At 37.5% G+C, this 14,817-nt stretch overlaps 1 protein-coding gene across 6 annotated transcripts in view; it reads right to left on the minus strand.

The window, feature by feature from the left end:
* The window catches only part of LOC123315538 (hormone receptor 4), a 56,349-nt gene that overhangs the window by 7,317 nt on the left and 34,215 nt on the right, over window positions 1-14,817 (minus strand). For 3 of the 6 annotated variants that reach the window (XM_044901268.1, XM_044901269.1, XM_044901266.1), the window contains 2 exons: window positions 5,381-5,485; window positions 1,219-2,496 (listed from right to left, as the gene is read on the minus strand). In XM_044901268.1, coding sequence (XP_044757203.1) covers window positions 1,219-2,496; window positions 5,381-5,480 — 1,378 coding nt within the window. In that variant the 5' untranslated portion in view covers window positions 5,481-5,485. Of the gene's footprint in view, window positions 1-1,218; window positions 2,520-5,380; window positions 5,486-12,774; window positions 12,855-14,817 lie in introns of those variants that run through there. The other 3 variants (XM_044901265.1, XM_044901267.1, XM_044901270.1) reach the window with 3 other exon arrangements.

The raw sequence follows: 14,817 nt of genomic DNA on the forward strand, positions 1-14,817 counted from the left end.
AAGATGATAAAAATTCTTTTTTTTCGAATATTTCCCTGCCTGTACCTCTAATCGTTTTTGTATTCATTATGAAAGTTGTAGATAATAAAATTCTACAAAACTTTTGTCTGAAGCAATTTTACATACTCTTAAACGTTCTCGAGTTAGAGGGCGATAAGGGTGAGAAGCTTAGCCACACATGCGAAAGGGCAAGGTCAATGTAGAATCCCAGTCTAATCTACATTCATCCAATTGTCAAAATGACAAGGTATTTCTATGAAGATAATTTCGAAATTAGTCAGGAAAATTTCAGAGTTCTCTGTGACTGAAGCTTAGAATGTACTATTTTCCAACGAGTGAATTTTCGCTTCAGCATGTATCGCTAAACACCTCGCGTTAATCGCCATATATCTCAAAAACGTTTGAACGTAGAAAAAATTGCTTGGGACAAAATTTGTAGAAAATGTTATGGTTTACAACTTTCATGATGAATGCGAAAAAGATTTGAAGCCCAGGGAAGGAGATAAAGGAAATAAACTGATTTTTGTGACCTTTATGGCCAATCTTTATTGTTTCGGCTTGCTAAAACTGTCAGATTATATTTTTTCTGTTATTCTTGAATCATTAGCTTCAAAATAAGAAAAAACGCTCGAGAATGTAGACGTGACGTTTTTTTTTGCAACTTTGGCGTCCTCACACACATTTTCGACAAGCTTAAATTGTCAGATTAAGAGAATATATACTTTTCAACATGTAATCAACCACATATATCTTAATCTGACACGCTCGAGTATGTACAATGATCTTTTCTTTACTATTCTGACAAGTTGACAATTCCCCCTACGTACAGGTCTAATTTTTGGTAGAGATACTCTACAGGGTCTACGGCATGCCCCCTTATATTAATCTGACGCGCTCGAACTGATCATTGACGCTACTGATTCAGTCGGAAACAAAAAGAGAGTGCATGAAAGAGACGAAGCGTGGGACGTGGCTGTCTTATGTCATGTAGCATTGGACCGATCTTTAGCACTAGGAAGTAGTCCTATGTATCTGGTGTTTCACGCACAGCAATCATAAGAATCTTTAAACAACATAAATTACATCCTTCTAAAATACGATTGGTTCAGGAACTGGATGGCGATGATCCCGAACACGGAAATTTTTCGGAAAAATTGTTTTTCGATGAATCCTGATATTAAACAAATTACGAAGTTTCAAAAAACAAAAAAGACTCACCTTGCAGGACCATCCCCTGCTCCATGCATTTCTTGAACCTGCAGTACTGACATCTATTCCTCTGGGCCTTCGTGATCTCACAGTTCCCGTCCGCGACACAAGTATACACTCTCTTATTCTGTACCGTCCGTTTGAAGAAACCCTTACAACCCTCACAAGTGATGATCCCATAGTGTAACCCTGTAGCCTTGTCCTCGCATATCATGCAGATCATTGGCTGATCCTCGTCCTCCGCAGGCTCCCTCATGTCGCTAGAGGAAGAGGACTCGTTCATCTTCGAATCTATCGGCGACATACTGAACAGGGGTGGCAGACTGGGTGGTGACATCAAGTTCAACGCTTGCATCTGCTGGTTGGTGGGCAACTGCCGATGGTCCCCAGCCCACAGCCTCTCCATGTTGAGTGGGGATGTTGGGAAAGGACTAGGAGACAGGGATTGAGGGGACAGGGTAGATCTGCTGGGAATGCACAGTCGGTCCTGTCCCAAATTGAGCAGCATCTGAGCCGCGCTTTCTTCCGTGTTGGAAACGCTGGAGTTGCTACCCGGGGACCAACTGGCCAAGGGTGAGTGATGCTGGGACGATTCTGGCAAGGGGCTGTTCATGATTTGCTGCGGTTGGGACCAGATCATGGTCCGAACCCCACCGGCTTCTCCCATGATCACTGTTGGAGTTTGCCGGGCAGGGGTCCCCCGGTGAATTGGACTGGTCGGGCCTTGATCCAAGGGCGCAGGGGTTGCAAAATTCCCCCCTATGATCTCGGGTTTAATCCCGTTAATTCTAGAGTGTTTAAGCCATAATTGGTTCTGTGAGAATTGGGGTTGGTTGATGATAACCCCGCTACATTTACTAGTGGCAGTGGTGGAGGATGGAGATATGGACCCTTGGCAGGTGATCACTTGGGAGAGGATGTTAGGCGAAGAAACTGGCAGTTGTACTATGAGGGGGCTGTGCCGGATGACCGGGCTGTTCGCAGGGCGTCCAGGCGAACTGTGAGGTCTGGGCGGGTACAGGGATGGACTGGCGGTCGTGGCTGGCCTCACGGGGGGGCTCTGGGACCTGATGACCGGCAACGTCCGTATGACGCTGGTGATTCCTCCGCCGTCGAAGACGCCAGACTCGCCGAGGCGGCACATCTTCTCCAAGGTGGCCTGGGTGGGGTGCATCTGGAGCGGCGTGGAGTCCGGGCTGGGCGGGTTGACGATGGCGTCTGACATCTTGGGGGACGTCGGACTGACTATATCTGGCGACGAGGTGCTAGTGTCGGCGACAGATTCGCCTAGAAGCGGACAGAGACATTGCCTAGAAGCAAATTTCGCGAATGGCTGCCTACTCTAGAATGCAGTGAATATGATGGGGTGCTTTGGGTGATTTTGGTCGGGGATGTGCGATACCATGTGATCATTTGTGATACCGGTTTTTGGTGCACGATATTAGATCTTTAAGTATACAGGGTGTTTCCAAATCAGACGTGAACCTTGGAGTAGGTGTTAGTATCACTCATTTGCTGTCGTTTGAGGCGTATTTATTGATAACCAAAAATCAACAGTTTTCTCACCGTACTTACGTGGACCAAGTTTGACTATATTTATGGATTATTTTCTTCAGAAAAAGATATGATACGTATGGAAAAAACAAAAGTATCCTGTATCTATTAGATGTTGAAAAAGAATTAGTATAATTTAAAATTTGGTATATGAAGAAAAGAAAAATCAATTTCTAATATCAATTTGACTACAACTTTCGAATTCCTCAAGTCATGTATGAAAAAATGATTTTAAAATCTTGCCAAATTTCTTTTTTATTCCCTAAAAAAGTTTTCGTTAGAATGCAGTCACTAGTTTTGTTTCAGCAGATTTTTTTATAAACAACCTTTTGAATGTCCAATACGAAAAATAGTGAATGGGTAATCAGGATAGTTTTGCTTTTTTCATACGTATAATATCTTTTTCTGATGAAAATAATCCAAAATTATAATCAAACTTGGTCAACGTAGAAAAAATTGACGAAAAATGAAGTAAGGTGAGAAATTTTTTGAAAAACACAAGAACACAAATATCTTTTTTTGGTTATCAATAAATATGGCTCAAACGACACCAAATGAGTGTTACTAACACCTCCTCCAAGGTTCACGTCTAATTTGGAAACACCCTGTATACTGAATTATTGATATTCACTAGATTATATATGAAATATGCAGGGTGAGTTTTTGACTCGTACAAATATTTTAACAGTAGATTCTCGTCAAAAGAAACAGTTTTTTCCAATACTATTTTTTCCGATTCAGGCCTGATAAAAAGATATAGCCATTTTAAGTTTTCATAATGAGCTTCGTCATCCCTGGACAAACAAAATTTCCTTAAAAATCACTAGCTAAACCTGTGACACTATATATCTGTGGATCCCTTACACAGAGTTGTATTCAGCCGAAGTAAATTTTTTAAATTTCACAGATACTTTTTTATTTTTGAACATCAAATTACTCGAAAACGGCGCATTATACGAGAGAATATGAAGAATACTTTTAGTTCACAAAACGTTCAAATATTCATTAGATAGCTTCGAACTTAGTTTCAAGATTTGGGTTCTTTGCATTTCTGGTATTTTTATGGTACGTAATGGTCATAATGAGAAAACTGGAAGACGTGGGTGATATCTTGCCTTCGAAAAAGATTCATAAAAAAACTGAAGAACTATATTCCGAAATTCATTTCATTAGGTAAAATCGTTTGTGAGATAGAACTAAAAATAACATTTTTTTATGGTTTTTCAACAGCCTGTATCTTTTAAACCAAGCCGATTCGGAAAGAATGGTAAAGAAAAAAAGTGTTTATTTTGACCTCAAGAATCTACTGCTAAAATATTTGTACGAGTTGAAAGCAATTAAATCTTCTGCTCATCTAGAGGTGTTGACCATAGTTTCCGAAATTCCAATGATTTACAGAGCAGAAAAAATTCGAGGGCAAAGTATAGAAAACAACTCTGACTATTTTTGCAAAATGAAAAATAAAATGGCAACGAAAACTAGGAATCTGTACCTGTATGAACGATTCTCGAATGAACATTCCGCAATCGATACGACAGAAGTATTGCACATCCCTAGTTGGAATTCGCAAATCACATTCCCTGCTCAAGCATTGATTCATGTTTTGAAAGCAAAGACTACCGCGTTGTTAAAATATTAACGAATTAGTAACGTTTAACGAATATCCTGTTCTAAATAATGTTGTCGAAACGTATTTCGTATGTTATAAAATTTGCCTGGAAAAGATTTAATGGTGTGATTTTCAATAGAACAAATTTAGTGTAATATTTCACCTGTTTCGCTATATATAAGCTTCTTCAGGTGGGCGAGAGCGAAACGTATGATTCTAATTGACCTTCAGCATTATTATATCTTACTTTATGAGAATATTGGATTAATCTTTTAACGAGTAGGTATTATTTGTTCGAAAATCAGTATAATCGAATTTGAAAAAATTGACAACATTTGCGAATCAAGTTTCAACGAGATAATCTTTGCTGTGGAAGTTTTCAACGGAAAATTTGTACAAATGAAGGAAAGGAAGTCTTCTTGAGATGAGATCTTGATAAGTAATCGTAGCATATTCGAAAATCTACATTTTAATGACAGCAAAACAATCAGTGTTCAGTTTTCTCCACACAGTCTACTTACAAAGACCCTTTCAGATCGCTTTTTCGATTTCAATTTCTACTACTGAGTAGAAAACTACTACTTAGTAGTGAAAAGTTATTTTACTGCAAAACTTTTTTTTGTTGAGTGAATTAATCTCTCAAATTTAAAATTGCTGGTTTAGATAGATAGTTCGATGAGTTTATAAATAATTTTCTAATACTTAATGATAATAATTACAACGATTAAAGAAGCGAGTACATGACAGTAAACTGTGTAGAAATTTTCGAACAGCGTTCGTGATATATTAGCGTCCATTATTTTATTTTATTTCCAGACTACAGCTTAGTTGCAAAATGGCGAATGGGCCGGTGCAAATAAAGACGTTTATTTTCATTTCATGGCACGAAAGAAAGCTTCAATGAACTATAGCCAATTCAAATGCAAACGCAATCAATCTCATTTCCAAAACATTGTGAATTGTGCAAGCATTTGTGGATTCGCATATATACTAAATTCGAAATCTTACCGTCACTACTGCAACGTGAATCAACTTTCCTCCGCTTCAATTTCAAATCCTGAAATAAGCTCATCTTGTCAAGTTCACACGGTCCACGCGTCAGAGTCATTATTCCTGCAAGAAAGGTAAAATTCAAAATTTTTTGTGAAATATAATATGAATGTGAACAGAGAGCATTTAATGCCAAAAACACGCGTTTAAAAAGGTAGGAATTGATTAATGATACACGAAAATTTCAGCAGCTAACTCTATCTGAACTAAACCATGATTTTGAGCTGTCGCTGTCTTCATTTTTGCATTTTTAAGTTCAGTTGAAGTTGTTGAATCTTCCAAGCATATCTCGAACCCTTTGGAATGCTCTGTGCCATTCATAGACACATGTTTTTCATCACCATGGGTGTTAGGATAGATTTTAAAAGCTTTGGCACGAGAAATTCCACTTTCAATGCGAAATTTGAATCATATTTTGTTCGGCCGATGTTTCCATTCACTGTGTTTGCAAGCAGAAGCAAAACATAATGGAGCAATGTAAAATGAACTAAATGAAAGATGATGCTCACACTCTGCCTGAGTGTAGAGTACAGTACCCACTTATAGCTAAAAAGTGTGACTGAATTGAAAATCTCCAGTTATAATCAAGAGATTCCTTAAAGATTGGTAGCGAATGATAAACAGAAACGCCGGACAGAACGAGCTAAAACGTCAAAAATGTATGTATCTGTGTGGGAAAGCCTACAGAGGTCATAAAAACCGTTTCACATAGCTCCTGAACCATTAGGCGTAGCCTAGGAGCGCACAAATGAATAATCTGCAAGACGGATACGGTCCCGTAATTTTCTATAAATCTATCTCGGATAATTTTTGTCGGAAAACAGGTTGCAGCAATTTCAAATGTCAAAGGTTACGAAATGTGTAAACTATTGCAGTCAAGGTGAGATGAGGATTGTGAACTTCACAACCGCGGTTCAAATGGACAAGAGTAGGTGAAAGTGACTGAGCACAAGCAAGAGATGAAACACGTTTCATGGCCGGTCACCATGTTTGCCATTTCGATATGTCTTAAATTTCAAGAGCTTGGTAGAGTGCAACAGTCTGGGAGCGGCTGGGTTTCCTGAGAACACGTTGTCGATATCCTGTAGGTATCATTGGTCATCGCAGCACATGCAACTTGACGCCATATTAGATTATTTTACGAGTGTCCAAACATTTTTATCCTGAACAGTTACACCTGGGGAAGGGAAGTTGATAGCAGTTATCCTTTTGGGAACTGCGACCATGAAGATCTTTTGTTATTTACCCTACTCATTCATATGAACCCAAGGAGGTTGTCAATGGTGTTGATAAAACCGACAACATCCTTAGGGGCTTTGGCCGTTACCTCGTGAGTATCCAGGACCGGTTTCCCCATTTGAGTGGTTCTTAGGTTCGCCAGCTGTGGACACTTGCATACCATGTTTTCAGCTGTTTCTGCTCCTGATCCACAGAGCCTACAAATCTCATCTGCTGACTTTCTCATACGGTACAACTGATATTTGTACCGACAGTGCCCTGGCAGCAGTCTCACCATCACCCGAAGCTCAGCTCGTGACAGCTTTAGCAGTTTTTCAATGTAGGTCGGTGAAATCATCACAAATTTCTTTGACTGACTAAGTCCAGGAGTGCTTTTCCAGAAGGTTATTCTGTTGTTCAACGCCCATTGTTGGATCGCTGCCCCATATTGGTATTTCCCAAGCCCACAGAAAGGCTCAGGTCCAGCAGGTTCTAATCTTGATGCTCTTCTGCAAGTTCAACGGTTTTTCATTTCCTTCAACACCACAATGCCCTGGTACCCATAGTAGAGTCGCTTTATTTCCTCTGGCCAGTTGCTTTATAGTATTACGGCACTCCCATGTCAGCAGAGATCCCTGGCAGTGTGATTCCCTAACTTTGAGGTTCATTTTAAGACACTCCTGGGCGCATACGTAAACATATAGGGTTCACTTCCCAGGGCTTTAGAGATCCTCAGTTTAGGTCCATATACCCCAATTTCAGTGCCTCTTTCTGGTTTTGATCCATCAATGAACCACGTGGATGACTTTTTGTCCAGACTATTCACGAAACTTATTGCACTAGGACGGTCAGCTATGACCGTTTCAAAGGATGAATTGGCAAAGATGATTGGCATAAAATCAGATGGCTTTGCCAAGAGGTTTGAGTCCAGTTGATTCAATATCCTCATATGTCCAACCCAGTTTCAGGAAAGGAGATTCTCCTTAAGAGATATTCTCATTGCTTACAGCAAACTGCATTTCCTCATGTGTAGGTGTAGGGGAGGCAGATCAAGTATGGATAGGGACCTTAAAAAATGTCAATTGATTGATACATCCATTGTGCTCCACAAATAAGTTCTCCGGGATCTATTCAAGGAAATGCATGAACAACCTCAAGGCCTACGTCTACATTCAGTATTGTAAGTTTTTATCGAAGCAACAACCTCTTTTAATCATTTGATTTCTGAATTACAAAAAAAGCACTTCAATTCTTCGTACTAACTGTACAGTTAGATATTTATAATGACATCAATGGATTCAGAGGAAACAAAAGTATCTCATTCAAGCTTTTTCATCTAAAGAGAATTTTAAATTCATTTACCATTCCCACCGCTTGATTTAACTGTGAATTAGATTGATGAGTGAATACAGGACGGTATATTTATGTATATCCAAACAAAAGACCTTTTCATAAATCGAACTCGATAAACTTGGCCGAGTGTAAGATTTAATTCTCGCCACGTTCCAAAATTCTTTTGAACTTGGCCTTATTCATCGGGTACATTCCGATAACTTGGAACCAGCGAGTGTCTGTAACATAGAAACAAACAATTTTTCAAGGCTCGGCTAGGATGATAGGAATATTACGTCTATGAGAATTCGTCGCTCATTAATTAGTTTCTAGATCTGTTTGCTATATCTATTTTTGATTACAGGGGGACCCCTATATTTAGAAAAGGAAAGATGGGGTAAGTGATAACCTTTTAGCCTAACATGATTTTCATAAATGAATTAAAAAATGTTTTAGAAAGCCTGGACTAGATATTCAGATGAAAATCCTTAGTTCAAAACTCGGAAAAATCTAGGGTTAATCTAGGTCAACTTTGGACACGCGAATCTTCTAGAAAAATCAACGTAAATCGAAATATGATACATATTCGGAAAAACCAACTCTTTTAGTAACAAATCTGAAAATTTCATCCATCTCGGCGCAACTGTTCGGTGTTGACGAATTTTTAACTGAACCCATCTTTTTCAGGATTTTTTGAAGGTCAGTTTTCGAGTCGTTCATCGATTTATGTCTCAATAAAAGTAATAGTAGATAGAGATGTGATACATATTCTGAAAGAACAACTCTTCTAGTGATAAATCTGAGAATTTCATCCATCTCAGCGCAACCGTTCGGTTTTGACGAATTTTTAACTGAACCCATCTTTTTGGGGCTTTTCGAGGGTCAGCTTTCGGGTTGTTTATCTCTCAATAAAAGTAACTGCAGATGGAAATGTTATACACATTCTGAAAGAGCAACTCTCCTAGTGATAAATCTGAGAATTTCATCCATCTCGGCGCAACTGTTCGGTCTTGACGAATTTTTAACTGAACCCACTTTTTCAGGATTTTTTTGAAGATCAGTTTGCGAGTCGGTTATCAGTTTATCTCTCAATAAAAGTAATCGTAGATAGAGATATGATACATACTCTGAAAGAGCAACTCTTCTAGTAATAAATCTGAGAATTTCATCCATCTCAGCGCAACCGTTCGGTCTTGACGAATTTTTAACTGACCCCATCTTTTTGGGGACTTTCCTAGGTTTTGATAGGGCCAACGGAGGCTGAGTTTCTCTGTTTCCCGCATCTCTAGCGGCCTATCTTTGACTATATTCGTCTAATTTCAATTTGAATTCAAGAGAATTTCGTTTTGCAACTTCGAACGTTCTAATCCCCAGTTCCACTGGTCTGGCTTCAATTTTTTTTTTCGTTTATTGAGGAAGGTTATGCATCACGATTTTGCTCGTCAATATTTTCGACGACATGAACGTACGGTTTCAATTATATTGGAAAGGTCGCGACTAAAACAAAGGGGGGCCCACGCAGCACTGGATATCCCGTGAAAAATGCTCCGCCGAAACGGGTTCGAGATTCAGGTTGGACACTGACATTCAACTCGGCACGCTCAAAAGGAGGGCTCGCTTTCACTTTTATAACAGATTAATTTGGCAATCCAACAAGTCGACAATATCAAGGTTCGTAGAACGTTGACATCGCGTACGTTTCGAAATTTGCTTGTGCGAAATTCGTTTCCTAATTGGGTTCAACCTAGAAATCGCGCGTTATGATATTGTTATATAACTATTTGCTAATTACGGTGCAGCGGCGGTAATTATTTGCGTTTTTCTGCTGGAAACGTAATATGGCGATTAGAGCTGGAATAAAATAAAATTCACCAAGGGCTTAACCATTAAATGTTTTGATTAATTTTATACAATAACGAACTGAATCAAACGACGCAGAAAACAGAACACCCAGTACACAGGGCGAGTCTATGATTCGTACAAATATTTTAACAGTAGATTCTTGAGGTCAAAAGAAACACTTTTTGCTTTACCATTTTTTCCGAATCGGCTCGGTTTGAAAGATACAGGCTGTTGAAAAACCATGAAAAAATGTTATTTCCAGTTCTTCCTCAAAAACGGTTTTATCTAATGAAATGAATTTCGGAATATGGTTTTGAATTTATTTGATGAATCTTTTTCGAACACAAGATATCACTCACGTGTTCCAGTTTTCCGATTATGACCATAAGAGTCATTCGGGGTAACTGAGCGCAGTGGGTAAGTGTGCGCAGTGCGTATATCTCGACTATGCAATGTATGATAAAGGGGTTCATTTGGATGAAACAAGGGCGCAGAATCGCCATGTTAGTTTTCCATAGGAGTGCGCCGTGCCACGTTTTTTTAACTTTTTATTTGCAATCAATCAAATTCACTAGTTTTCTTGTTAATTTTTAGCATCTCTGCAAATTCTGCCAGGTCCAAGTCCCGAATCCCTCAGTGTTAAACAATATTTTATTCGATCATGGGCATATTAATCTAAATATATAATAAAAAATTTTAGGTTCTCTTAGCTGCTCAACTCTATAAGAACGTCAAAGTGTGCGCATAGATTCATTATATGGGCATTAGTTCAGTGAGGAATAAATTATGACATTGTTGATTTTCTTGGTTAAGACTCGATCAATATTGTCCTATTTGTTCAGAAAAATATGAAGAGCCACCAACAGGGGAATGTATCAAGTGTTGTGTTCACCAAGAATTGTGGCACGAACAATAATGCACTGCTTGTAAAAAGGCGCTTCTGTATTGACAATAAACAGCATTTCTCTAATATTGTAACATTTTGATGACATTATTTTGTAATTTGTTTTGATTGTGTGGTTCACTAAGCACTGCGTTCACTTACCCCGTGAGGGTGCGCACACTTACCCGCAATACGGGGCATGTGAACGCACTCCGACTTTCTCTATTAAATTCTTTTTTGCGGAAAGAAAACGTTTTTGTTTGTTTGCTTTTTGATGTTTTCTTATAGATTAGAAAATTCTCTATCTTATGAATATGTGTTAATTTTCCTAGCTTCAACATTTGAAACAGGGTATGGCTTGAAAGGCAAAAGTGCGCACAGTTGTCCCGAATGACTCTACGTACCATAAAAATACAAAAAATTGAAAGAACCCAACTCTTGAAACTAAGATGGTCCTATCTAATGAATATTTGAGCGTTTTGTAAAATAAAAATATTCTTCACATTTTCTCGTATAATGCGCCGTTATCGAGTAATTTGATAGTAAAAAAAAATCTGTGATATTCAGGAAATTAGGTATTTTGTTTTGGCTGAATGCAACTCTGTTTAAAAGATCCACAGAGGTGTAGTGTCATAGATTTAGCTAGTTATTCTGAAAGAAATTTTGTTTCTTCAGGGGTGGCACAGCTGATAATGAAAAATTGAAATGGTTATATCTTTTTATCAGGGCTGAATCGGAAAAAATGGTATAGCAAAAAAGTGTTTCTTTTGACCTCAAAAATCTACTGTTAAAATATTTGTACCCGGTATAAATATAGTAAAATTCAACCGTCTTCTTACTCTTGTCATGATGAACAAATTGAAGCAGCATTACTACTGAGTTTTCTGTTTTCTATGTCACTTAGTATATTCAATCATAAATTATCACGAAAGAAATAGAATATCGTCAGTGATTTATGTAAATAATTGAAGCCAGGCGGTAATGAACTAAAAATTCTAAATAATTGACGCAAAAATTGACCAAAAAAACTAATGAATTGTTCATAATGCTTGTTCTATCAACTAAGTCCATTCCAACTACTTATTTCAAGTAAAAGTTGAATGCACAATTCAGTATGTTTGGTATTTGAATACCACCTAGCTAGCCATCGATGCAAAATGAACGTATGGGTTCTAAAATATCGCTTTTATCATTCAATCTTATCTCCCCCATATTATAATTTGGTTAGAATTTTCCCATTCAGACACAGAAATTTTGATGCTCGAAGTCCATTGTAACTTAATTTCCATTTCAGTCAGATTTAGATTAACTAACCCAATTTCATTTTCTGTATGCTTCTTCAAGAGGGAAAAATAGATTATGCTATTCTTTTATCAACTTAAATAAAGTGAACTACTTGGTTGAAATGATCCGAATCTGGGTTTTGAAAGGTAGATATAATTTGGATTTTTGGGAAATTCACCTTAAATTTTCCCCTAATTGAATGGAATCACGTTCTATGTTACAAATGAACGTACTCATCCTCGTATGTTGTGAAAAACACAGACATTTTCGAGCATTGATTGGTTTCATTTGTGTTATTTGAGGTTTTTCCTGAATTTTTGTGGTGTAAACCCTTAAAATGCATCATTAAAACGAAAAAACAATTCCACTTTTCATGGTACCTATGGCAATGTAGTTCTATTAGATCCTACTATGGAAGAATGGGGTTACACAGCATTTCAATGCAATAATTTATGGGTAAAAAGATTGTATGCAGTAAAATTGTGAAAGGTTTTCAATAGCAGAGCGCCTGGTATGAATCAGAATGAAACCAATCGATCAAAATTGAAATATGATAAACTGGAATTGAAATTTTCATTGTGAACAATTATTTTTTATTGAGCAAATATAAGTAGACAAAAAGATCTCCACTCAGAGTTGCTTCTGCATCAAACATTCGATATACATAATTTATTGATTGAGCACTAGTTTCCCCCAAAAAGTATTGAACTGGATTTGAAACTGATCTGCCCAATTGTACTAGATAGAAGAATCACTAAAAAAGATATAAAAAAGGTGGTCTAGCTGATAGTACCTTGTGCAAAACGATTGTGACTTTCCAAAAAGATCATTGAGTCAGGTTAGGACAAAACACAATACGCAAATAAAACTCAGCGCACTCAATGAAACCGCATCTCAACTAATAGAAATATGAGGCGAATTTTGAGAACAAACTATAATGGTTGGCCGTTCACGAACTGACCTTAAGATTATGTAGTAAATACGATAAAATACACAACTAAAGCAATGGTTGTTATTGTCGTTAGTTATTCAATTCGCCTTTTTTCTGTTTATCGTCCTTATCACTGTTATCGCGTACGAATGAGTAGAAAAGATTCACGCATGTGCGTAGGTTCCATTGCTCCAATTTCTATGCAACTTCTATCGGTTATTATGTCATGCTACCCTGTAGCTTCTTCCTGTAGAATTGCCCCTGAAACTTGGGAAGTTTCACACACACTGATGTATTGTTTTCAAATCACTTCATATATCCGTGAATTTTCGTTTCAAAAGTAGGATTTTACGAAAAAGTTTTATGACTGGAGCGAATTACGAACCTGCTGCACTTCCATAACCTTTAGTTATGTGTTCATAGTTTCAAAAGTTAGCCTCAATCTTTAGTTGAACAAGATCTTTCATATCTTTTCTCCAATTCGCAAGTTTGAGTTAAGTAAGCAGAAGCTGTGGAAATGCTTTTTGCGACAATCTTCATTTAGCAGTGGAGCTTTCTGTGCAAAATTCAAAAGATACCAGTAAATTCCTGAGAAAACCAGGACATGTAAAATGAAAGATATACGAAACGAATAGGGTTCAAACGCTCGGGTTATGTAACACAAAAATCAATTCCAATCTTTCACGAAGTCTTGGGAAATAAGGATGTAGATTAATTCAGTTGTGTTCCTTCGGTAGAAAACAAAAGTTTTTTACGTTCCATCAGTACTGACGGATACTCTTGAACAAAGGTTACAGCTGAACCTTGAGTACCATTTCAATGAATTCCATGACTAGTACTCTCGGCTTCTATAAGCCAAGACACTTGGTCGTTATTTATCACGTTTTGTTTAATTGAAATCGCAAATAACGTTACGGCATCTTTGAAAACTCCAGTACACCTATATGCCGTTAAAATAGCATTGTTTCGCAGGGCACCTTTATTGAAATGTTCTGCATTCGAACGATAACTCTATCTGAGGATATTTAGTCACCTTTGACAGATATCTGTGAATAATGTATGAGAATTGTTGTTGTGTTCGATTGGAAGTTAGTTACGAGGTTATTTCGTTTTTTTATAAGTCACGTGAAAGAATATTCACAGTAAAAGTGTGAGATTATGTTTTCGGTGAGTTTATGCGTGTGTAGATTTTAGATTTTAATCTTAGAACTTTTTGGAGTGTTTCAGGCTTGGAAGATTAATGTCCTGAAACTCGGTCTTGTAGGTAAATTAAAGTAAAGTAATTGGGGTTACTGTGGTCTTGTTTTAGTGCATACATGTAGGAAATACGAGTAGGAATATTGAATCCAAATGAACTATATCAGTTAGACAAAAATTTCTCCTCAAGTACGGTTGAAGAGTATGTTTTTCTTGCTTGGACTGTAGCACATTGTATTTCATTGCTGTTTAAGTCAATCGTTTACTGAAGTCAACAAAATAAACTTATCTACCTTTACTTATCTCTTATAGTGTTTTGTGTACAACAGAAATTATAGTGTGAGAAGGACAGGTATACATTATTCTTATATTTGTCACGATTCGCATGTAAAGTGACGTTCTATTTTTTCCGCGTATAATTTAAATCTCCGAAAATGTTTGGAAAGGTTAAAGTGACTCATAAGTGACGAATGAAAACATGAAAGCCGTAGGTACCGAAAGCCAGAGAAAGTTCGGAGGTGTTATAACTTCTCGAAACACCGAAAAAGTGAAAGTAACGTTGATCATCCAGATCAAGAAGGCTCATTTATGGAGTTCAGTATTCTCTTCTGGATACGACAATGTTGTAAGGTTATCTGTGAACGTCAAATATTTCACACCTCATCATCGAAATTTCAATCGATTTTTCTCACATGAATGAACCATTTC

The sequence above is a fragment of the Coccinella septempunctata genome, chromosome 6, assembly GCF_907165205.1.
Source record: "Coccinella septempunctata chromosome 6, icCocSept1.1, whole genome shotgun sequence".
NCBI classification, from domain to species: Eukaryota; Metazoa; Arthropoda; class Insecta; order Coleoptera; family Coccinellidae; genus Coccinella; species Coccinella septempunctata.